This window comes from Saccostrea echinata, unplaced genomic scaffold (genome assembly GCF_033153115.1).
Source record: "Saccostrea echinata isolate AGI-Se365-2 ecotype Australia unplaced genomic scaffold, CSIRO_AGI_Sech_v1 ptg000059l, whole genome shotgun sequence".
Lineage (NCBI taxonomy): Eukaryota > Metazoa > Mollusca > Bivalvia > Ostreida > Ostreidae > Saccostrea > Saccostrea echinata.
Window position 1 is genome coordinate 122,670 of NW_026889808.1, and position 27,644 is coordinate 150,313.

Below are 27,644 nucleotides of genomic sequence, written 5' to 3' on the forward strand. Positions count from 1 at the left end.
AAAGCAAATATACACCTACTAATAGACAAAGATGCGCTGACAATGTATATAGTCAGTAAAGAATGGACGTCCTTATTATCGTGTTGAGATTAAAGTAATCTTGATGACCCCAACCTATTAAAATAGATTATACTTTATTAATACTTCGTTTATAAAAGTTTATTTTGTCACAATTCGCATATCGTTAAGTGCAGTCATCCTTTTCTACCAAAATTATGAATTCTATAATGTATCCTCTTGGTCGAGGGTTCTGATATCAGAGTAGGGCTAAGTTGGTAACTTTTTGTAAATATACCTCTGGAAATCTTTCTTCCTGAATATTTATTTTAAAACTGTCCAATTTTTTATCAAGAGCATTTAAGCTTTCTACCAAAAAGCGTGAAAAAAAGTATGCACTACGGGTTCAAGGTTCAAGCCCGAAGTTTAAGGTAGGGTTAAGTTGGTCGTGCATTAAAACACACCTTTGAAAATTTCCTTCTAACTCAAGTCATAATTACGATAATTATGACTTTAGGTTCATACAGGTTTGGGATACACGTAGACTTTGGTCATAGATTAAAAATTCAAATACCTTTGAAAAACTTAACGTATTTCAATCTGGACATTTGGCAAGCAAACTGTATACATGATTGCAAAATGAATTCTTTTGGTGTAATTACGACATTTTTTTTTCCAAAAGGCATAGTAACGCCTTTTCACTTCTTTAAAGGTGTTACGGCATTTTTCTATATCGTGACATTACGTAGAATTATAACGCCTCCTAATGCTGCGAGTATGTTTTTTTTTTTACTGAAACCCTTATTCTAATGTTATTGTTTGTATTTTCATTGCAAATGTATGATAGAAGAATAATTCCTGAAACATACACGTATCTGGTTGGGGATGGGGTAGTCTATAAACAAATGTGCATACCTCGCTAAAATATATATTTCACTTCAAGGAAGTAAAAGATAAAATCACAAAATTTAGAGTGTTCCCTGATTCAGAACAATAAATGGTCAATAATGTTAAAATCATTACCTAATAAACGAAAACTTTCACTGGTCAAGGGTGTAATTAAAAGAAAAAGCTAGCAATCCATCATATATGCATTATAAAGGTTGTTCAACTATTCGCACAAAGTTCATAATGTGTTTATGCCTAAGATAAGAGACTGAAAATTACACGATATTTAATTATATGGAACAAAGAGATTTCTGTGTATATATAATATTCTGAGCTAAATAGGGGAAAAATGATCATTGTTTGATTTTATTTTGTTTTCAAAAGTATAAAGGCAAAATTTAATATCTTTACAATGTTTTTTTTCTTTGAAGTATTATAAAACCCGGACAGTGCCATTTATTTTACTACTGCAGTTTGGGTCGATGGTGTGGATGTCGCGACAGTGCGATGATACGATGGTGAGATGATGCTTTGGCGCAATAATGTGATGACAATGATGCAATGGCACAGTGATGCAATGACGATTGTGCAATGGAAAATGAAGCGATAACGTGTCAATACGATGACACGATGGTACGATGAAGTGATGTTTAATATAAATCCATCGTGCTACCCCCTATCGTCAACACACCATCGCATTGTCGTCATCACGCTATTGCATCGTCGTCATTGCACTATTGCATCATCCCAATCGCACGATTGCATCATCGCCATATCGCACTATCGCGTCATAATCTAATGATGGGTTGATATGCAACAGACTTCTAATATGAAAGTTTGGTTCTATAACTCCTGTTATTTGATTATATTTCATGTTTCATATTTTTTATTGATATTTATCAAATTTTCACATTTAAATAGGATAAGTTCATAGATTCACATTCTATAAATTTGAAATACAATGTATATGCTATTAATCATCAACTGACATGCACTTGATCATAGTTAATTAATTGATACACAATCTGGATATGGGCATTTTTTTTTCATTTTTGTGACAGATTTTATCTAAATTATTGACTGATATTTTAAAGTTTTTAAAAGGAAGTTTAAGAGAGCCAAAAGTTTGAATTCTGTTGGAGAGTGTTTGAAGTTTGCAGAATGTCATCAAAATACAGACAATTCCTCTGCGGTAGAAGAAAGGGATGAATAAAAGGGTTCTTCATGTCTTACATATAGGGGTATCGTTTTTAATTGAAAGAAAATGACATTGCAATATTTCCATGCAGAGGACTAGTGTAGAACATAATGTTCCAAACCAAATTTACAAGTTTTTTTTTTTTCAAATTTAATCTTGTTATAGATATTTAATCATTTTGATAGAAGAATATATCAAACATAGTTTTGCAATTGAAATTTTTAATTGCGCTAGCGTTATTTAAATTATTTCCTTTCGATTTGCATAACTAATTTACCTTCCAATGAATTCTGAGACTGTGGACGTGTTTTTGAGTTCTAAGCTTTTTTTATTGGTTTCATTAAAATTGTGTTCATTTCTGGCTATGTATATTAGAATAGTTTATTTTAAAAAGGGGCATTTTGGATCTGTAAGGCCGGAATACGTAATGCTGTATCGACCGTAAGCTTGAAAAAACATCTATACAAAGGCTTATTATGATCCAGAAAATATCAAAATGCAAATTCGCATTTATTCAGAGAAAGTGCTAATTATTCCTATCGATCAAATTTAAGTTTATTCTTTCTAAGAGCATCATTGGGTGTTTTTTATTTTTCATTCTCGATGGAAATGGGATATCAATAATTATTTATATCCATTTTAGATAATTATTAGTCAAATATTTCTTCTTTATTTGACACTTTTATTCTATAGCTTTCATGAGAAAAAAAAATCTAAAAATGAATTTGCTTCTTTGTTTGAAGTGAGATATTTATGCTCATGTATTGCACTGGACCAAAGCACAAATACTGCATAATTTAGCGGAAATACCTCCGCGCGGACACTATGTTCTTCCCAATTATCGATCTTGACTTGTTTGCCTCGTTACAATGTTGAAATCATTACGATATTCGTTCATTATGATTCACAAATTAATGCTTCAGAGGATATCAAACCGCTGACCCGGGCGCACTGGGTGACCCGTGCGTGATTGGATTTCGTTGTTAATTTTCGCAATGGCTTCCGTAGAGCTGTTTTTACTCGTTTCTTTAGATGTTAATTCAGTTCCGAGCTGAGTAATTGGTCTGCCTCAAATAAAGACCCATGACGCAATGTCACGTACGTGTCCTCAGATTTCTTTTTTCTTTTTTTTTTTCTTTTTAATAAGGCAGAACTGAACTGTCTGAGTTATCTTTCAAATACATGTACTACTCATTTTTCACCTGACTCTCACTTTATTGGCCAGCATTTTATCATACAGTTTTATTTTGCTTAAACAACGTGACCAATATCAGTTACTATTATAAAAGGCGTCTGTATTGTATTGGACAGGTCAAATTTTCCATGTCATACATAAGCCAGCAGAATTTGGATTGACTAAATTTCTGGGAATAAAGATCGTTTCCTGGGATTGAGTTTAAATGAAATTGCGATGACAACGTAGTCAAAAGCCTGAAATCAATTTTGTTAAACTGATATTTACAATATCTCTTTCCAATGAAGATTCCAATTACACCGACACATTTTGTCATTTTAGACACGAAATAAGGCAACGATAGGGAATAACAAATTTTACATAGTAATAGAAAGGAAAACGCCTGCAAAATTCTCATGTTCAATAACAAGAAAAGTAGCAATTATTAATCACTAGGTGCAAGTTTGTTGCTTGAATATACAGGTTCAATTAACTTTGCCTAATCAAGGCTTTATAGAAAAAGTATAGGGAAGTGAGGCCAAGAATAGGACAATATTTTATGTTTCAAAATGGAGTTTAAAATCTACTGATTTTTTTTTCAAGAATAGCTGGGACGAAAATTGCAAAAGTATACAAACCTTAACATGCATCGCAGGTGAAGATGTAGTGGCATCATGGATTTTGTTTTTTGTTGATGCAATGTCCGTGTTCTAAAGCTTCACACAGGAATTGATAGGAGGAGAGAAAAGCAGAGAACTGATAATTAAACAAAGAAAAAAAAAGCTTGTTGAATGATACTAATTACATTACCATTAATGGCCAGTTTCGTTGATTTTTTTTTCTCTTGGCAAAAAATGCATGTCTTCTCGTTGCAGTTGTGGTATTAGTATCTATCTATACAAAAATTTAGTCTAGTTAAAGTTGCATAATGAGTCAAAACCAGGTGTTTCTTTTAAGAAAAGTGTATCACAAAACAAAAGATTTCTGTGAAATGTGAATATAGCGAAGTTTTGACAACTCAACTGCACTGTAAAGCAAGAAAAAAAAACTGCAAAATATAACAGCCGGAAAAACAAATGTTGTATCTATCGTTTTGTTTTTATCGTCAATGTCAACAGTGTCAAGGTCACGCGTCCTTTATTTTTAGCGTGAAACTTGTAAACAACATTGAATTGGGGCAAGCAGAAGTAAGGAATAAGTTATGATAATCTTTTTTGAAGATTGTATCAAAATTCTCAGTCATCCGACATTTATATCCATGGAAAATTCTTCAACTTTTCGGCGCATGCGTACAATAAAGAGGAAGAAGTGAAGCAATATTTTTGTGATGGGTTATACAAAGATTTTTTTTTTTACTTTTATTGTTCTCCATTAAATTAGATTTTATAGGTTCTGAAACCTGTAATTTTCTGAAACCTAATATCTTCAAGAACTGAACAAAATTTGCATGTATCATGCAAAAATTCTACTGTTGTCAATTTTCCCGTTTGTCCGTCACAGTGTCACTTTAACTGTATTTACAATTATACATATTTAATACTTTGATACTTTACTTTGATAGTATGATAACTATGATTCTGAGAAATTTTACTATGATAAATTGATTAACTATTAATCTTTCCTCTAAAAATATCGCATGAATGAATCGGAAAAAATGAAATTGAACGATTTGAAATTCACGATCATGGTAAAAATACTTTGCTATTATAAAAACTTCGATTTTCTTTATCAAAAACACTTGTTACCTTGATGAATCTATAGTAAAAACTCTGAAACCATAGTAATGCATAGTTTGTTAGAGCACCAATGCATGTATTATTTTTTTAGTTTAATTCTGTCGACCGTTCTTTCTGCTACAATATTTCATTTTTCGATTTCAGGTTGACACAGCTTAATTAAGCATTTTTATATGACCAGCATAAGACAATGAATTGATGCGTTTCTCCAGCTGTCGCTACTGCAGACATGGTGTATTGTAAAAAATAAATCAGGACACACCTTTTCCATATTGATCAAAGTCTATTGCACTTAAATTTCATGGCAATACAGGAACTCGGTCTAGTTCGGATAAGACTTTCTTGATTTTTTTAAATTTAAAAACACGTTGTGGCTCCATATTTATCAAAGACGAGAAGGTAAGAAAAATTTCATTGATGTAAATTAGTTTAAAAAATCTTCAGCATTTACACAGTCTCTCTCTCTCTCTCTCTCTCTCTCTCTCTCTCTCTTGTACTATAATTATAAGTTAGGTAGTGCATACTTGCAATCCTATAATACATGTACATTCAACCAATCCACACAGAAGCATCATTGCGCTCATTGTAATGCAGAATGATATGCAAAATTTATCCATTCATAACGTGTGTGTGTGTGAAAGCAAGCAATAGGAAGTGCGAGCCTTTTCTTTTTTATTTTGTAGTCGCGTACAGAGAAGCAAGGGCAAGCAGCTCATAAATGTGAATAAAATTACCCAACTCATTTTGGCAGTGAAATGAAGCAAGTTTATCCATCTTAATGAATCTTCTTCAGAATCTTCTAATGAAGACGAATACAGCATAAACCTTGGTTACATTGTGAAGAAAAAGGAATATTTCTAGGATTTGCCAAATTAAGCGCGAGAACTCGTTGAGACGAGTCGAGAAAATATTGAATATTGACGAAGGCCGAGACCAGCGTATCACGCCACTAGTACATCATGTAGAGGTTTATAAAGAAATTAAGTTTACCATAAGATCAGTCAGGAGTATAACCACGGAGCATAAATCCCCCTTTTCTGGCTTCCAATATGAATTTAAGCAACGGGACTTTGGACGTGTACCAAAACTCGGAGGGACTAGATTTACCCTATGCTGTGATAACAGGAATTGTGCTTTTCAGTATTTTATTTATGACAGTTTTTGGAAATCTTTTAGTTTTAATTGCAGTGGCCATTAATGAAAATCTGCGACACACAACGAACTACTTTATTGTTAATTTAGCTTGTGCGGACCTTCTTCTGGGTTTGTCTGTGTTGCCTTTTTCGGCCACATTAGATATTTTGGGTTACTGGCCTTTCGGGTCAGTCATGTGTATTTTCTGGACTTCTGTGGATGTATTGTGGTGTACAGGATCCATAATTACCCTATGTGTTATCAGTGTGGACCGCTACATTGGAATTACTAAACCTTTACAACATGGAATTATTATGTCTGAAAAACGAGCTTGCTGGATTATCTCCCTTGTTTGGGTTGTCTCGCTTGCCATTTCCATTGGTCCTGTATTTGGATGGCGGCACGATCGGAAAGTAGTTCAGACCAGTTGTCACGTGAATAAGGAACCAGCATATGTTATATTTTCAGTGACGGGATCATTTTACATCCCCATGTTTGTTATTGTATTTGTTTACTGTAGGATTTTCAAAAAAGTGAATAAACATAACAAACATTTAGAAAAAGGGGAGACAGTCACGACGTTGGGAAATTCATCCGCTAAGAAAATTAAACTTCGAGTTCATACAGGGCGCACTAGTAGCAACGCAGCTTTAAATGGAAACTCGAAACAGAATATGTCAGAGCGGTTAATAAAGTTTAACAAACAGAAAAAAGCCGCTAAAACCCTCGGAATCGTGGTTGGGGTTTTTATCCTTTGCTGGTTCCCTTTCTTTTTTGTCCTGCCGTTAGGTAAGAAGCATGTTTGATATGATATTTAAAGTTGATTAATTATGGAATTAACATGTTTGCACTACTGATCAGCATGGCAGATATAACTAAATGCTAAAATAGTCCTACATTCATTTTTGTTATGAAGAGTCCAGTTTTTGAATATGGATATCAATAATTTCGACAATACATTTGCAAGATTTTTTTTATCCAAATTCTATTTTTAGAAAGAATTTTTATGCATTTGAATAACCCTATGAAATGAAGAATAAAATATACACTATCATTATTTCAGATGCAAATCGTTAAATTTCCTGAAGATTAATGCAACATTTTCTGACAAATAAACAATGTACATGTAAGATAGCATGCGATTGCGTATCTGCGCAAATAAAATTTAATTTAAACTTCACTGATTTATAAAGAAAAAGATAAATCAATGCCGTAAGATATGAATGCATTTTTTTTAGAATTTGAATTTGAAAGGGAAACTGTATTAATCAAAAGAGAAATACTTGTGTGAAATGAGAATATCGATAGCGTGAGAAAGTAGTCCTATAGTAAAAGTAAATTCTTCATTTGGGAAAATTCAATGCAGTTTCTTATTGTAAGAAATTGTGATTCCATGAATTATTTATGATAAGTTTCCTTTTATTATATATTTCAATCTGCCACAGATATCAGATTATAAAACCGTAGAAATAAGTTGAAAATTTTTTAATTAAAGACGTGACATGTATGATGTGAATATATTAATTGTGATATTGATGTAGTTAATATTTTGGGGATTTCTTATCCTCAATATTAAATTTAGATTAAGGGTGTACGCGATTTTATTTCAGCCCCATATCTCCTAGGATGTCTTTAACCTATTCCCACTTTTCGCCTGCTTATTACACTTCTATAGTCCTCTATGCGAGAGTTCGTTGTGGTTGCTGGTTTTGGCATATGGGTTCTATCTGGATACAACGGCTTCCTTTCAATCTACTTATGTTTTTTTTTTCTTATTTGTTATTTATGACTAAATGTTTGTTTAATGGACAGATGGAATCTATGATCTGTAAAGTATTCAGCTAACTATTGTAATGCGTTTTCGTGAGTTTGTCATTGTCATCTGAATTGTATGAACATTAGTCTGTAATCCCAGTCAAGCACCATGGTTGAACTAGGATAACATTCTCTTTATTTGGGCAAGCCTTTGGATTTTTGTGTCCTTCCCGAGAAAAAAGAAAAGAGAGAAAAAATGGCATATATTTGGTTCATTTGTCAGATTTTTTTTTTCTTTCTCGACCTTTCATCAGTCACAATAATAAAACAGGTGGGTAATTCATAGAGGTGATGTAATCTCTAATTTGCAAAAACAAATATTTTGCGGTCCTCGGTCATTATATCTATGTGGTCTGTGCGTGTTTTTACATGAGTTGATGAAAATTATAAATGGTAATCCACGCATGTGTTTTTACTTTTTCCGGCCGAACGACGCGCTCACGAATCACGATCAGTAGAAATATACGTTTAGGTATATTATAGTACATTGGATGTATGACATTGCGACTTCACAGTGAAGAGAGATGTGTTTGGGGAGAGATACTTTACCGTTAATTATTTTGTCATATTGTAAATGTTGTTTTTACCGCGCTGTGGTAAATATGAAAAATCGTAAATCTTGTCTTTCCTGACACCAGGGGAATTCCAAGTTAACAATTTGACGCCTTTCTGTCTTTCGAGAGTCAAAAAAAATTTAAACAGTCGATTCATCTAGATTCAGTGGAATAAAGAGAACAGGAAATTAAAGCACAGAACACAATGTAATGTCATTTTTTTTAAACCCAATTTGTTATAACCTATCACAAGATCTACTCTATTCAAAAACGAATTCTCATAACAAGTATCTTTGACGCAAACTCGTTCTCAGTTGTTGCTGTCAAATCGAAATTATCTGTATCCAAACGAAACACTGTTTATACCAGGTTCAAATGAATGACGTTCAAGTTACGTAATTTTAAGACAGATACCAGATACATGCAATTCCAATATGAGCTCAAACAAGTCAGGAATCCTGTATCCTTGACAGTGTTTTCTATTCAATAAACAGCAGATATAATTATTCTTTTGTCTTCACATTTGAGAGACAGATTTTAGACTGAATGTCTTAATTTTATTTTATCGGACTTAGTGTACAGTAATCTTTAGTGTACAAAAATAATTCTATATATCGACTACATTAACAAAATGAGAAAGTAGAAATAGAATCCCGAATGGCCTGTAAAGTCACTGATCATGAGGACTGCCAAATCGTAAAATACTCCTTGGAAACCTTCATATATGCATGATGAAGGCAGAGTACATGCATGTGAAGAAAACGTGTAGATACATTTTTCAGAACCGCTCTGCATTGCTTTAAACACTCCCGATGGAATCGCTCGGACTTTATTTATATTAATATCTGGTATTTCTTTAAATTTTCACACGTGCATGTTCTCATAAATATGATAAACGTCCATGTGTCAGTGATAAAGCTAATGTTATCTCGGAGAATGGGAATTTAAAAGAACTAATCTGTATCGGACCTCACTATAATTATATCCCGCCAAACGATATGGGAAAGATAAAAGGTACTTTAATTGTTACATTACAACACATGCCTTTGTTATATCGCCAACAGAACTCTCTGTCCAGAAATGTCAATAAAAGAAAAGGAAATTCTATCCCTGTCTACGGAATTTTTAACTTTTAGATAATAGTACAAATTTACATGTATCTAAAAAAAAAAAATTTAAAGGCAAATATCTCTTTAATTTTCTGAAAGTTGTTATCAATTCATTTTTAAATTAATTCTTTCTCTTTCTTCAAAAATTTAAAGCTGAAGATCCGGTAATGATTATTTTAATATTTTATTTATTTTTTTATTTTTTTGTTTTTTAATTTTTATTTTTATTTATTTATTTATTTATTTATTATTTTCTTTTTCTTTTTTTTTTTTTTTTTTTTGGTTTCAAGAAGCATTGATTTCATTATCAAAACAAAAATAAACGCATAATAATACGACATGTTACGGATACAAAGGTATCTTTCTTATTCATGGGTGTGATTCTGTTGTTTAATTCTATATATAACCAGTTATTTATGGGTGTGATTCTGTTGTTTAATTCTATATATAACCAGTTATTTATGGGTGTGATTCTGTTGTTTAATTCTATATATAACCAGTTATTTATGGGTGTGACTCTGTTGTTTAATTCTATATATAACCAGTTATTTATGGGTGTGACTCTGTTGTTTAATTCTATATATAACCTGTTTTGTTCTGAACAGATACACATGAAAAGCGCAATCGGAGCCATGAATAAAAAAGTTTTATTTATTAATCTTGTTTTATTTTTAAATTAATATTCTAAACAAAGAGATAGGACACAGGTGAACTTTAAGAATTTTTGACTTTGGATGTTAATGTTCTTAATTTTAAATCTCGGTTCTACATTAATTATTTAATGCTTCTGTAACTAAACATGCTTTGCACTTATAGGGAAAAAAGAGTCAAAATTATGTGCAATGTATCTTCAATTCACACTTATTTTATTTATTTATTTATTTATTTACTTTTTTGGCTTTTTATATACCGGTATCATTGGCCCTTATTCTTTAGTTTGTTGTATATGTACAGGTGTACATAAAAACTTATTTGTTTGATGTTTTTAGCAACTTGACGTCTGTCTTAGCTAGATGGACAGATTTATAACCCATTTTTACAGACAATGTTATTTAATTAAAGTAGGGATTTTTTTTTTAAACCAAGCATAAATTTTACATTCATTTGCTATTAAAGAACACACACATTTATTGTAGATAACAGATGGAGCTGAGTGTTTATTGATTTTAGATAAGACAGAAATCAGCCAATGTGAACCCCTCTTTGTAGAATGTTTAACATCTGTTTTTATTCATTTCATTAGATACTCTGTAATCAGAAAAAGTCTCCTGCTATTTTCCAATCTAATGTTTTAAATAAATACTCGAAAAATTAAAATTGTGATATAATCATTAACAACTTCAGTGTAAAAGTACTAGCAATTTAAGAATAATACATTAATTCAAGTATTTTCAGAATACATTAAAAAGTTTCTTGTGTCAGAATTTATATTAGCGTGTAATACCTTATGTTTCTTACCAAGGAGAAAATAAACGTACATTTTATTCGAACGCTCCATATTAAGTTCGCTTTTTAAATCTTACACTTTGCATATTCAATAAATATACTTCGTAATACTTGTTTACAATTGGTATGAATATAACTTAATCAGATGACCTTCTTGATACATCTTAGGCAGTATCTCTACTGATGTGGAAAGCTGCTATAAAGCATTTGCCCGACGAAAAATTTTCTGCGATCTCTTGATCTTTTAGTTTTGCTTTATCATCACTCTAAACACTGTAACCAGGTTGAATAATTTTAAGAAAATGTTACGTAACTTTTAGGAGGGGTTGTTATTTTTCCTGTCATATGCCATCGATTGATATCGTTTAAGTTATTTTTTTGTGTTTCCATGTTGCCAGAAATGTTCTTTTTAATAGATAACACGTTTTTAAATTTGACAGCATCCTCATATGTAAATGTAGAAACCTTTTGTTTCAAAGTCTTTTTAAATACATCTAGGAACAGTTTATATCATTTCTAGAATAGCAGGACCTTCGCTGCTTGGCCATATTAACGAACATTTATCCACTTGTAGTGCTGATACACATGTATTCTAATCACTGAATTTCAGTTTGCCCAGTCATAACAAGGAGCGCATGGGGGATGTGACCTGTCTGTCGCTAGGGGATGATTACTCCTCCTTGGCACCCGATCCCATCTCTGATGTTTTTAGAGGTCCGTTTTGTTCTGCTCCTAATCTGTACTGTTAAAATAGGCTTTTGAGCTTGATTACTGTTCGTAATCTTTATATTTCATGGAGCCATTGAAATGCAATCTACAATGTACATGTATCAAGTAATCATGGCAAGATAAGTTATAACTTCTACTGAGGACTTCAACGTCATGTATTTGTTCTAAATCTGAAGTTTCAAATGAGGAAACCCGAATTTTCAGTTTAACAATTTTTATCGGTAGATAGAATGCCATAATCTAAATTCAAGGTCAAATCCCAAAGGTTATGGTCATTTTAGTTGTTTTGTGTAGTGCTTCATTCGAATCTATAAAATTTACAGCGATTGTTTACAAAATAAGATTTCTTTCTTTGAAGATAAGTTACACTTTAATTTGTTTCGGTTTTTGTTTTAATTGGAATCACTACAAAAATATTATGGTTGATGGGTCGGTTAATTCTTTTAATCTGCTGGATAAAAGCTTTGATGTTTGATTTTAATTAAAATGTCTTATTCACGCAATTGGACTGAAAAGTGTTTTTGAACAAAAAAAACCTTTAGCATTCATTACATTCAGCTAGAAAAAAAGAAGGATTTTTCACACACTCACTCTCGATTAATACGCGCATTTTGACTGTAAAAAGGATTTTACATAATTAAGACAACGCTCATGTATTTGAATGCATTTATGAAAAGGGATTATCAATAGACACATTAAAAAAAAACAACCCATTTTTTACAATGTACAATGTAGACCGAGTGATCAGAAAATTATTTCAAAATAACTAAAAATGTAAAACAGGAAAAAGGAATTTTTAGCGTATTAACTGGCTCAAAAAACAGGCCTTCAGATCGCTTTAATCCGACCGACTTTCTGAGGGTGTAAAAAAAATTAAAGTGTTGAACTTCTCAGAGAGGGTACCCGAGTTTACCAATGAAATGACAACATATAAAATCCGACTCTCTTTTCATATATATTCACATATTAATATATACATTTGTGGTATTTCTCTATTATATAAACATGCAGAGAGCAAATATCTTCATACCTGTATGAAGTTTTTCGAAGGTCATAGGTCATTACGTGACCTAATCACATAGCGCAGTAATATCTACATAAAAAGACTTACTCCACTAAGCAATATAGCATGTTTTTCATGCATAAAAATGTACAAAATACGCAAGTAAAATAATAATCATTTTATTTACAATGTAAACGAGTATTTAATACAGTTTTTGATCGGTTTTACATAGAGAATAGAAAACTACATGTTATAAGTTCCATGTCTGAGCTGCATAGTCTCAACGTTTACCCTTATTTTTCTCGCAGATCTCTGAATGCTATAATTTTTTTTTCATTAAACTTTACTCACAATAAATTTGAAAATCTGTTGAAAAATATCAATGTAATGCAATCACGCCACAAACAGCTGACAAACACTGCACTTTGGAAGTTCGGTAGGCACACCTCCATCATCGAGATCGTTGTGACGTTGTCTTAATTAACAATGTAAGCTGTCGCCAGTGTCTCCACGTCAACATCATAAATTAAAAAAATATGCCTTACTGAAATCGTAGATTTTATGTTTTTGATCAAATTTTGTACTTGATTTCAAGTTATTTGGTCCGGACAAGTGTCTCCATCCATCCCTCTCCGACCGAAATTCCTCCAACTTTTTATTGTCAAACATCGGACGTGTTTCTTGTGTTTTTTAACATCGAATATGGGTTCTCATGAATACAAAATTTCCCAGACACCAATATGCTCACTATAATTGATCACAAGTAGCCTTTCACAGAATATTCCCTTCGAAACAGAATCTTTTGCCAGATGAATTTGAAGCGTAACCGCTTTTCAAGCCGATTTACACCTAGCGTAATTTGTCAAAATCTACGACGTACAGTTAGTGCAATATTTATATTCGATTACATTCTATTGTCCGTCTCAAATGTATATATAAGTAATAAATAACAAGTTTAAAAACTTCAATGGGAATTGAAGTGGGTCGTTACGTGATCAAATCTTCTGAGAAGGCCTTCGGCCTTCACAGGATTTGATCACGTGACCGACCCACTTCAATTCCCATTGAAGTTTTTAAACTTGTTATTTATTTCTTAAACAATATCCATTACTACAGCTGTGCCAAGGTTTATTCCTAAATTCCGTAATCTTCACAAGATATATTTGAATCCATTCCAAAACTGACCTACATGTAGTTTTGTTAAGCCGTAACTAGCTTGCACCCCTGCTCATTCACATTGTGTATAAATTACATATATTTACAGACTGTGCTTGAGTGGCCGCAAGCAATTGTACAGTATGTGCATGATTAATCAACATTCTAAGTCTTAATTTTTTACACATGAATAGTGTGTAGGTTTAACCTCTAATAGTTCCTTATGACTACAAATAAAAAAAAAAACTGCTGTTACAGGCATTTTGTTGACTATTATAAAAAGGGCCACGACTGGAAGAAGTTTTCCTGGAATTGGTTAGATACTTTTTAGAATTCCAAAATTTAATCTGCTAAAATAAGCATAGTAAGACCTTTTGATGAAATAAGATAAAATTTTGCATAGACTGGGCGTTAAGAAGCAGATTTGTAAAGAGTATAATTACGTAATCTAATAAATTTCGGAAAAAAATTCTTCCACTCGTATCCCATTGTACAAATAGTGTAAATGATCGGGAGTCAAAATACAAAAATACGTCGATTTTGTCTTTGGAATTCAGCATATATTGAGAAATATATGAAATTTCGGATTGAACCTTGTTAGTAATACAGATTGCTAGTATGTGAAAAGAAAGTTGCTATTTCATCAGCGACTTTGGGTAAACTATCTGAGGAGTTCCATACCTTATTTTTTATACCCTTGTATATCAATCACACGAAAGCGACCTGCAGGCCTGTGGCCCAAATACACAAACAAAAAGAAATACGTTTATTATTTTTATGAAAAAGATACTTTTGCTTGTAATATTTCATTACGTCAATAGTCATGAAATAGTTTGCTGAAATATCAACCTGGAAATAGACACGAAAATAAACAAGTGAATGGACAAACCCTTAACAATTAATACAACCTGGAGGTAAAAGAGATAAACTGTAATGTTTTCACTATCATCATCAATTTACATCGCACTCACGGCGAACAAACATCTTTTGTAATGCTGAGACCGTTTTACGGCACATTAGCGTCACGAACTTACTCTCAGACCGTTTTACGGCACATTAACAATATGAGCATAATATGGGTTTTCTCCTGCTGTGAGGAGTCGTTAGGAACCATTAGAATAAAATTCATACTTAATAATCATATTTATTTTATTTTGTGATTTTATTCTCGTCTTAATGGTGGCTTTTTTTCTGCATCAGTTCTATTTGTTTACGTATGTACATGTAATACGTTATAAAACAAGCTCTTCACAAACTGCTATCATTATTGTAATATCTAAAAGGGTATCATTTCATCTGTCAGAATCGTTAACAAACGTTTATTGAAAAATCCTAGCTAAGATCAATCTATAACGCGTAGCACAATATCAGCAATGACAATGCTTGCATTTTGTCTTGTGTTAGTCGACTGTGGGATCAGACGAAGAATAGACCAATCTGTAAGGAACTGTCTGTCCTGATATAGTTTATTTTAGCAAATAGAAATTAAAGTTTATTAGGAAGGACAGAACTTAATCTATTTATATATAGATTTAAAATATCCTTTTAATGAAAGAAGGAAAATATGGGATTCTTTTGTGTTCTTTTAACGACGTCCTCAAATCTAATCATGCGTTAAATTAATGCTGTGCACATGAATGTGACATCATGATTCAAATAATAGAAAAAACATTTAAGAACATTTAAGATTGCAAAACATCTTTACTAAATCAGCAATTTAAACCTGATGTTGAACCATCTGTTTTGTGATGAATTTTGTTTTTCCACAACGCCGTACGATTCAGTTTCTCCTAAAACTTAATCGTTGAAATCTCTATTCTAATTACGACGATAATTATACGATTTAATATATATCTAAGCAAAATATCTAATCAGGACCCAGGATCATGAAATAGACTTAGACTAAGTCAATTTTCCAATCACCTGTAAGTTGTTCAATAATCGTCGACTTATTATTATTAGATAAAAGCACTTTGGCGATGCAATGTTAAAAATATTTTTAATTTTGGATAACTTGATTTCTACAACATTTCAGCACAACAAACAGAATTTGGTTTAAGCTTAAGATGTTCCATGATCCTGGGGCCAGTTCTCTGTGATACTGATATCGGTTAAGTACGTTTAATTCTAGAGAAATTCGAAAAATTATTTGATTTTTTGCTAAATGTTGTTGTACATGTATATTATGCCGACTTTATTTATTTATTTATTTATTTTTATCGTTAAAGAGATATTAAAGCATTTCTTGCAAGTCGGCTTCACATACTTTGAAATTTTCCAGTATTTCCCCATCTGTCTCTTCAGCTTTGAACTTTACACAAAAACATCCAGAACTTACATTATTTTATCCGCAAGCAAACATTACTTGATAATTCTTTGAAGCATAGAATTACTTGGTAATTGAAGCATAATGGGTCGAATTTCCTGAACATATTTCAAATACGTATCAATGAAATGTCAAATACCCTATAAACCTATACCCAATATTTATTATATCTTAACACAAATATTTCATCTGAGAGTGCATCACTAAAGGACATAAATCCCTATTTTTTTCTTTTAGTCTCTGGGTGTATGGATAAATCAAGAAATATTTGATAATATTGTGTTTTAGTCCTATAAAAAAGATATTAAGTTGCATCGCGAACCATTCCGACTTATCTAATACTCAAGCGATTCCTTACTTTGTGGAATTTAGTTTACTTTGTATTCATTAGTTCTTGGTCTATTTTGATCTGTTTAAGCTTTTTATGTATCTTTTGGGAAAGGATTTAGATTTAAAAGCCCTGCAATAATATCCGTTCAATTTCTGATGCATCAGAAACGTTTATTTTTTTTTTACTTAACTTTATGGAGCTTTTTCTTTTTTTTTTGTAACTAGTATATGCAGGTTAATTGTGTAAACTTTGTTCTAACGATATAGAGTTGGTCGGTGAGAACTTGACATATTTATAATGAGTAAATCAAAGAAATTAGCTCTACCAATCACAAGATTAAAATTGCTTTTCCTGAAATGTTGTTACAAAAATGACGGTAAAAATCAGCCAAATGGGGATCAATTTGCTGTATCGAAGTTGTGCTATGATTAATACAAAAACCAAATACAAAATTAATTTTAATATTTGAAATGAATAGGTAAATGATAAATCAATAAATATCTATTCGAGAAAAAGTTAGGAGTAGTAAAAGCTATAATTCTATCAAAGAAAAGCTATACAGTAAAATTGCTTTGTGTTTCTAAAAGCTGGATTTTGAAAGAATGAAATAAGATGGCAAAGTAATATGGATTAGATGCTTAGAACATTTTAAAAAATGATGATGTAATATATATATATATATATATATATATATATATATATATATATATATATATATATATATATATATATATATATATATATATATATATATATATATATAAATGGAGGAGCAGATTTATTGAATGTGTCATAAGAATCAAGCTTTAATGTATTGCTTATACGATCTTGGAATATGCAGAATAACATCTGAAAGTAGAAATTTTTTGAAGATGTATCAATTGTTCATCTCAAGTGTTTATCTCTTTTAAATTCTTAGCATAATTTAAGTCTAAGTAAATTTATCATTTTGAATATATCTAATACGGATTTGTTATGACTTAGACGTAAGAGTAATAATTTTCTCTCCTTAACTATTTAGTATCTTCAATGACTTTAATGTCACAAAAGAAGATTCTTAAATGAACAGGCATAAACACCAATCCACTTATCCAAAAAACCAAAAGAAGTTTCCTTGACCGAAGATTAAATGAAAGACAAGAGCCACTTTCATTTTGCTATCCATAATCTTCAAAGCGCTGGTGGGACCGTGATTGACAGGCAGTCCTATCACTTTTGCTCTTTCCGTGTTCATCCGCTGAAGTGACGTTCATTCTTGTAAGCTAATGATCATTAGTTCAGATGTCCGGACGAAGGGAATATTGGGAAAAAATAATTGCTGATTGTTCCACCATGTCACAGCTTTCTGTGTGTGTCTCTGTGAAATTTCGTTCATCCTCGGATAGGTCGACAACCTTAATTGAAAAGACGGCAATCACAAATTATCAATGATTAGATATGTTTCTGTTCAAAGCATACAGCGATGCATAGTTGTTAATTCTCCGATGAACTTTGAATGAAAAAGACCCTGAGAAAATATCAGACAATTGATAAGCATTGACAAATGATGCGAAAGATAATGTTGAAGTAAAACGGATCTCGCTGAATAAATTTGCAGAAATAAATTTGTATAATGAAAATAGACTTTTAAGTTACTTTGATGAACAAAGGATACTGTTAAGTAGAAAAAACATAAAGTTAAGTTTGCTTTGAAATAAGAACATTAAAATCTATTCGGTACCATTGGTTCCATTCACGTATTAAACATAAAAATCTTTGAGGTCCGGAAGCGTATATTAGTCACGAAGAACTAAGTTACTGAAACATTAAAAGTATAAAACAAATACTCATATTTCTTTTCTATGAACTCCTTTTCTTTTGAATGAAACTGTAAGGAAGCAATAAAGAATAGAATCTTCTAAAGTTGTGGAGTTAAACTCATTATGACTTTGTTTAAGAGATTTACGACTACATGAATTTGTTAAAGAGATTTACGACTTCCTGAATTTGTTTTTATGTGTGAACAAATTCGTTTTTTCTGAACATAATTTTCTCGATATTCTTTGAGCTAAAAAAAGTGAAATTGATGACCACTTGGATATCAAAACATGGGATTTTTTTTCTCGTTCTTTGAAACCTTCACTGGACAAAAAATCAAAGTGAAAGTAGAATGCTTTCTGTTAAATCTGACAGATGATAAATTGAAAGAAAACAGACACTACTTAAGATTATCTGTAATTAGGCACCTCTTTAATCGTAAAAATAGAAGTAGAAAAATGATCATAAATCTTTGCAACGCAAGAAACGTAAACAATGAAACATTTTACTTTTGCAAACCAATAACAGAATATATGGGGGATTATTAGTTTGTTTGATTGATCATGCCAAAGAAGAAGAAACATACGACGGTTGTCCATAAAATACGTAGACAATCTATATCTTTCTTAACAATCATCACAATGTCAAATGTGTAGAGTGTTATTTTGATATATACCATGATTTAGTAAATCCATAAAAATCTGAACAATACATACAATTTAACGAAAGTTATAGGTGTAGATAGATTGAATATGCAAACCGACTGGTCCAGTCTGACGTTAAGTTCATGATAACGTCAAAAATACGAACTTTGTATTTTTTTAAGCTTTGAATATATCGAGTCAACATACGAATGGAAATAACTATTGTTAATTGATAATACGTCGTCGATATGTCTAAATTTCTAATTGCAGACCACAGCAAGTGTTTTCATCTTCTCGTGTACAAGTTATTGAATGAATTCTGCTTCGAATGAATACCAAAATGGTTCGCTAATAACGGGACACAATTGGTACCCATGAGAATTCCGACAGATTGTTGGAAGACCTGATCTCCAAAAAAAAAAAAAAAAAAAAAAAAAAAAAAAAAAAAAATAGAACATAGATATTGTCAATTAGTAACTCAAGCATCTTTTTAATATAAACCTCAGGATAATTGTGTGTGCAATCAAACTATTTTTTAGCAAAATCATTTTGTAAATGAGCAATGACAAGTTAAGTAAATAATTAGTATGAGTTCCATTTTTATTAAAAAAGCAGTTGTCTATGATGTCAAAAACCCTGGATTTTAAATCATACTGGGGAATGATTGTATGAAGTGTTGAAAAGTTTTATGTTAATGATTTTGGTAAAATTTTGAGATTTCAAATTTTCGAAAAGTTCCTTGGAGTTTTTAAGTATCCACATTTGATTAACACCACTTCTCAAATATATTGTTGCACAGTACTGCTGAAGTTTCTCCTTTACTGCTGTTAATATTTTAAAGAAGAGTGAAGAAAGAGGCTTGGTAGAACATTTTCTGGAACCTGCTACATATCTTTGTTTGTAAGGATTTTTATGAAGTTTAGGAATCCAGTATACATGTAGGTTTGGTAGTTCAAATTCATTTTGGTATCAAGAAATGACGACAGTCGCTTCATTTGAGACACATTCAATTTTTATTAAGATTTAGCTTGTTTTATGAAGACAATAATCATTTTAATCCGAAAACGTTACTTCAAAGCTCATGACATTTTTACCCTGGGTTGTGCGCACTATCTGCGATCTTTAAAGAGCGCGATTTTTACAAATATCTTTAGTTCAAACAACCAAACCTCAACTATTCTGACTTGGATTTTCATAACAAATATTTTGGTAAATAGTAAGTACATGCATACCTAGGACCATTCACTTTGACGAAAATGCTGTTGTCCACAAACTTTATGGACAACCCACGTAATTATTTTTTTACGTTATTGAATAGCTTTTACAAGTATAATACATTTGCGACAGATGATACAGAATTGTTTATAATTTTGCCTAGGTTGAGAAAAAGCTTTCAAGATCGAAGTATTTTTCCTTGCCTATCTGATCAAGATCAAATTACGCAATTATAAATTAATTATATGATAAGTCGATCATTAACACATAACAGATGTCTCAAGACATGGCTATTTCATTTCAATATCATTATCCCTCGCGCTAATGCAGATTTCAATATGTACGGCTTCATAATACTTTATTCTTCATCTGGTTTTGGTTCCAAGAAAATAATTTAAACCCTATAGCTTCCTTCACGTGCTGATTTCTCAAATTCTTTGTATTTTTCATTATTTTCTCGTTCCGTGTCGAAATACCATCCTCAGAGTCGTTTAATGTGTAAACAGACGGATGTCTACAGACTGATTTATGAAGTTTAACATCGATATTTACAAGATATCCACATCTAAGGAATCTATGATCGTGACAATACTACTTAAAACAGTACCTTCAACGCCAGATCATAACAGTGACTTTTTATGCATCCGTAAACTATTTGTCTGAACTGCTTTATTCATTTTCAAAAAGTGTCTGTCATTTCCCCGTGTTCGAAAAAAAAAAAAAAAAAAAATCAATGCAGTAGATTTATTTAATTAAGAGCGAAATTACCCCTTTAAAAAATGTTTCATATGATTTAGATGTTCCTTTTGATTTCTACAAGGAACAAATGAAGAAAAGGCGCAAATAACCAAAGATCGCATTAATACTTGTGATACTTTGATCGCTTTATGATATTTTCGAAAACAGCCAATCAAAATAGCAGTCATTTAACAGTCAATCAAACAAGATCAAATGACTTTTAACAGAATTTAAGTAAATAAATTTTATTGTTAAATATATCTGCACGGACAAGATAAATCTGCCTAATCACACGCTTATATGAATTTATCTTCTGTATGTCGGTCAAAAATATTGTATAGAGGCATATCTACACTGTAGCCTCTACCAGCCAACTGACTGGAGAAAACTACCCCACACACTACATTTCTACACTGTAACCTCTACCAGCCAACTGATTGGAGAAAACTACCCCACACACTACATATCAACACTGTAGCCTCTACCAGCCAACTGTTTAGAGAAAACTACACCACACACTACATATCTACACTGTAGCTTCTTCCAGCCAACTGTTTAGAGAAAACTACCCCACACACTACATATCTACACTGTAGCCTCTACCAGCCAACTGTTTAGAGAAAACTACCTCACACACTACATATCTACACTGTAGCCTCTACCAGCCAACTTATTGAGGAAAACTACCCCACACACTACATATCTACACTGTAGCCTCTACCAGCCAACTGTTTAGAGAAAACTACCCCACACACTACATATCTACACTGTAGCCTCTACCAGCCAACTTATTGAGGAAAACTACCTCACACACTACATATCTACACTGTAGCCTCTACCAGCCAACTGTTTAGAGAAAACTACCCCACACACTACATATCTACACTGTAGCCTCTACCAGCCAACTTATTGAGGAAAACTACCCCACACACTACATATCTACACTGTAGCCTCTACCAGCCAACTTATTGAGGAAAACTACCTCACACACTACATACATGTATCTACACTTTAGCCTCTACCAGCCAACTTATTGAGGAAAACTACCCCACACACTACATATCTACACTGTAGCCTCTACCAGCCAACTTATTGAGGAAAACTACCTCACACACTACATATCTACACTGTAGCCTCTACCAGCCAACTGTTTAGAGAAAACTTCCCCACACACTACATATCTACACTGTAGCCTCTACCAGCCAACTTATTGAGGAAAACTACCCCACACACTACATATCTACACTGTAGCCTCTACCAGCCAACTTATTGAGGAAAACTACCTCACACACTACATATCTACACTGTAGCCTCTACCAGCCAACTTATTGAGGAAAACTACCCCACACACTACATATCTACACTGCAGCCTCTACCAGCCAACTGTTTAGAGAAAACTACCTGACACACTACATATCTACACTGCAGCCTCTACCAGCCAACTGTTTAGAGAAAACTACCCCACACACTACATATCTACACTGTAGCCTCTACCAGCCAACTTATTGAGGAAAACTACCTCACACACTTCATATCTACATTGTAGCCTCTACCAGCCAACTGATGTCGTGCTCCCTATGATAGTTATCTCCGATGTTTTCCATGATCGTATTTGCATTTGTATTTGATATTATATTTTAAGAGCGTGTAGATTTTATGAAAAAGCATGTCGCACAAAAAGCAAATGTTAATGATCAGAGGTATTCAAAGGATTCATTTAAAAATTTGATCAATTAACAAAAATCCAAATTGAAGGGTTCATCAGTATTTTCTCTTGTTATATTGTAAAATTCCGTCACATATAATTTCCCCTTCATTTAAAATATTTAAGAAAGTAAAATTAGTATTACGATATTTATAGTAAAGGAATAAAAAACGGAAAAAATGGCAGATATTTATGACATTGTTTCTGAAAGAAAATCCGCAAAACACATGGAAATTTTCCATGGATGTAGATTTTATTTGTATTCTGCATGCAAGGTGCAAAGGTTTATTGCTTTAGACTCAGATGTGAGAAATAAAGTTTGCAATGCCCCCTTTCATAAACATGTAATAACAAGGCTCAAGAGATTTCCCGATAACGCGTGCATCGGAAGGATGTCAGAAAACTAAGATTCAGAGGTTGAAGGTTCGTGGCTTATTTTTTCAATTAACAAAATCGCAAGGTTAATCTCTGAATGCAACATCTCTCACTTCTGTTGAGAGGTAAATTTGATACATTTGACTAATAGCTAATGTGAAGTATTTTGAATTTAGCTTTAATTAAATAAGATTTCGGATGTTGAACGCATATACAAGAAACGACCTACGTTATTACTGCATATACGAGATCTCTAAACCATATCAAACTTTTGTAGTGATACAGTCTCTGTTATCGATAGTTCCAGTCAGCATTAGTTTTTACCATGGCAGTGACAAAGATTCGATCGATTGAAAAATTAACAAGAAACGGCATTTACACATAGTCACACACTGTGGCTTTACGTGGTATTAAGTGCTAATGAGGGATCAAAGACTTGCATTTAAATATAGATGTCAATCGAGTCTTCATACTATATAATGTAAAATAAAGGATATTGTGCAAATTCACGAACACAACAATGTTAATTACAATGCCATTTAAATATTAAAGAGTCTTGGTACAGTAAATTATCTTTATGGCAAATCTTTTTATTAGACATTTAAAAGTTAACTTCATGAAATATGAAGATACTGAACATGCAGTCATGAAGTGTAAAGAATTAAACAATACAAATTGAGAGATCCTGGAAGCTTCAAAATGGGATCATGTACCATGGAGGAGTAAGCATCCCTTATCGATCCATCACACCCTCTGTAAGCCCTATGTCTTGATGGGATAAATAAAATAATCCGTAGAAAACCAGTATGAAGGAGATGACCTAAATATTTCTATGAAAGACACCAGACAACATTAAACTTAACAATCAAGAGGTTGTATTTGAACAAGATACACCTGCAATTTTTTGCCTTTTATCTAATTGAAATCTGTGAAGATAACGAAAAGTGTTCGATCTAAAAAAAAAAAAAATCTCTGAAAAGGAAATAAAACACGGAGCCTTCACATTTCAGAGGTGAGATCAGGTGTACAGGAGGAGCGGAGGAACTCTTTGTACATGTATTGATCAGGTGCACGGAATAATCTGTGGTCAAATTTAGGATACAAACAAAGGCCTAACAATAGATATGAAATATATCAGTCAAAATACGAAACAATGATAGGTTACATTTGCTAACAAGGTCATTATAATGACCGGAGGATCCACGAAATGCTGAATTTAAGCGATAATGCTGAAATCCCTGTAATATCAACCTGTTTGTAAGTAACCTGCCTAGGTTTAAAAATTGATTGTACTCAAAACATGCTACGAGTGTCGAATATGTAGGAAGACATAAATACCATATACAGGTGACAGTGCAATATAACTACATTGTGAGTTCAAATTTTCTAAAAGTTCTTTGGAATTTTTGAGAATCCAATTTTGATTCACACCACTTCTTGAATATGCTGAAGCACAGTACGTCTGAAGTTTCTCCTTTAAAGTAGTTAATATTTTTGTGAGGAGTAAGGATAGGGGCTTTGCTGAACACTTACTTGACACTGCAATATATCTTTGTTCATAAGGATTTTTCTGAAGTTTAATTGATGTTTTTCTGTATTAAACATCTTTATTTAGTCATGCATTGCCTTAAGCATTAAGGAAAGAACACTTTTAAAGGGAATACTGAGGGAATTTCGGTATGGCTTTTGGTTTATATTTTCGGAACATTTCAGTAAGTCTTAATTTTGTCCGTATTAAATGTCTCAGATGGGCAAACTTGAGAGCCGTTAAAGCTTTAACTATGACCGACAAGAAAGTTTATGTGAAATCTAATATAAGTGCTGTCCAAATCACACTTTATGGAATCGCATGCTCGAGCTTGCAATCCAAAATCAACAAATAAAAAAAGAATAAAACATCTTTCCTCATGATATCATTATTTTCTAAAAATAACTTTTTGAAAACGATATCCTACAGACTTACAATAGATCAGCAAATAAAAACACCAGTCCAGCCTTAGCTAGTAGACATGATAGAGCCAAATCTTTAAAAGCACGTCACAAACAACAGACAAAGATGACATTTTGCTCTTGTAGAAGAGATCTAAAATCTACAATACATGCTAACAAATCAAATATCGTGCCATTAGCTTTTATACCACAGAAAAACATGTCACTTTTTTTCATTTATAAGGTCTACGTGATTCAGAAGATTGATAGAACTAATCATGAGTGGATGATTCTCCTCTAAATCTAATTAAATTTAATATTGTTACTTTATTTAATTAAATACACTAAGAAATTATGTTACGTAAATTAAATTAAATATCAAATCAAATATTTCGATAATTATGCATTTTTTTTCATCAAATTCATTGATTTTATTCCATTATCATAACTCTTTGCTCTAATGGCAACTGTTGTGAATGATCTTGTTTCATATTTAAGAATTTTGTTGTTTGTATTAATTGACCTTATTCATTCCGTTATATTGGAGGGTCTTATATTGCACATTGGAAAAAAAAACAACAAAAAACAGCGAACGTGCTTTAATGTAATGAATACATTGTATCTTTTTTGTTGGCAAATACCCACGATAGGTGTTGGCTGATACATTTTACAGTATTTCACATTTGGTTTGAGATTTGACTCCAACAATCGTCATCAAAGTTGGTATATCATAAACAGAGAATTTTTCTCAATAAGTCCCGACGATTACCAGAACACGTACGTATGTCCCTCAGACCACAAGGTGTTGTCCGTATAGTTCAAGACATGGTTAATGACAGTAAGAAGCGGTAAATATCACCGGATATTAAAGAATTTCTGAGAATGGATGTAATCTGATTTATCCCTTGTACAAAAAATGGAAGTGCAACTCTCTCAGTTAAGCTACACCGATCTCGGTAGCTCAGTCGGTAGAACGCTCGCTCCGTGATCGAGAGGTCATGAGAATCTCGGCCACGACTGACCTCAGTCGAAAAAAAAATTGGTAGCAACTGTTCCTTCGCCATGCGAGCGGTACTTTGAAGTGAAAGTTGCGGGTCCTTCGGATGAGACCTTAAAAACCGGGGCCCCGTTTCATGGCAGGTGTTGGCATGATAAAGATCCCTCACTGCTCAATGGCCCTGAGTGCCGAGTAAAGGTCAAAAATTTGAAGCCCTTCACCGGTTTATGGTGACGTCTCTATATGAGTGAAAAATTCTCGAATGGAATGTAAAACAACATACAATCAATCAATCAAACAGGTAAACTACATGAGGTGTCACCTTCATCATTGTTACAGATTGCCGAGCGGATTTATCTTTTAACTAATTAAAATACAACTCAAATGCTTTTGTTTACAATTTACATGTTTAATTACTGATGATACTATATACAAATGTCATTATTGTTGTTTGTCGTAATTTCCCGTCTCGCCGCTGGCTTTTCCACCTCACAGGCTGGAGGATGGACTCTAGGTTCCAAAGCTGGCTGGCCTATCTACTACACACCATGGGCGGACTTTAGGCACTCGGTGGCCTCACTGTTGTACAAAACTCTGACATATGGATGGAACCTGCTCCAACATATACATACAAGTTTTACTTACAAGCTGTAGTGGCTTTACACAAATACACATTACACTCATTATCAGATTTATCGATAATGGACACGTCTTAGATAAGACTCAATTACACACACATGAGTTGTTTAAATTATACATACAACTCTTACACAAATGCAATATTGCGAATTGCTACTTTACGGACAACAATTTTGACAGAAATTGTACACCGTACATGTACTTTGAAATATTTAAATACGTGTAACTATAGATAGAAATCAAATTAAAGGAAACACACATGCTAAAAATGATGAGAATTGCGGTGACTGGATGTTTTAGGACAAATGAATAATATATGGGAAATAACTAAAATAGAATTATAAATATAAGCCTTACCTCAGAAAAGCTGGACCATTACACTGCTAAAATTAATATCAGACCAGAGCAAGCACTGCCATGAATCACAAGGGTACATACATGTAAAAAACAAAGATATAAGAGGAGATAGAGGCGTCCTCCTCTCTGGACTGCCGCGTCCAAACTAACTGGCACGGACTGGCGGGTTTTAAGGTCCAGTGAACTGAGGTTCAGTGAAGGATATGTACAGTAATAACACGTTTAAAACGAAGGGGTTCCCCAGGGGATATCTACATGAAAATTTAAAATACATTACCAAATGTATGATAGGATTTTTTTAATGTGACAATCATCATCATCATCAGTATTATCTTCATCAATCAAATCGAAAGAAAGATAAATTGAATAAAAGAAAGAAGATGCACTTCAGTGATTCAAAGATTGTTCAATTTGACAAATGTATTTAAGATTTATTTTTGTTTATGACGTCTTAATATAAGTCTTATATAAGTGTATTTTTCATGTACTGACTTTCGTTAACAATTGATTATTTAATTCTCTTTTTTGCTCTTTGTTCAAAGATTTTGCACATTTACATGTACATGTATTTTATATAAAATTGAAATCCATGTAATTTTGAGTGTTAATTAATTAAATTTCATATTATTATAAAGGAGAAAATGGGGATTTTT

The 27,644-nt window shown here is 32.5% G+C and overlaps 1 protein-coding gene and 1 long non-coding RNA gene across 3 annotated transcripts in view; one reads left to right on the forward strand and one right to left on the reverse strand.

Annotated features, from left to right (window-relative positions):
- Positions 1-27,644, forward strand: part of LOC133174825 (alpha-1A adrenergic receptor-like) — a 124,324-nt gene that overhangs the window by 91,400 nt on the left and 5,280 nt on the right. The window contains exons 1-2 of one of the 2 annotated variants that reach the window (XM_061309927.1): positions 5,289-5,392; positions 5,677-6,916. In XM_061309927.1, the coding sequence (XP_061165911.1) occupies positions 6,043-6,916 (874 nt within the window). In that variant the 5' untranslated portion in view covers positions 5,289-5,392; positions 5,677-6,042. Of the gene's footprint in view, positions 1-5,288; positions 5,393-5,676; positions 6,917-27,644 lie in introns of those variants that run through there. The other variant, XM_061309928.1, reaches the window with a different exon arrangement.
- LOC133174826 (uncharacterized) lies at positions 26,384-27,144 on the reverse strand. Its single transcript, XR_009719193.1, has 2 exons — positions 26,992-27,144; positions 26,384-26,607 (listed from the first exon to the last, which is right to left on the reverse strand). It is a non-coding gene; the product is annotated as an uncharacterized LOC133174826 (long non-coding RNA).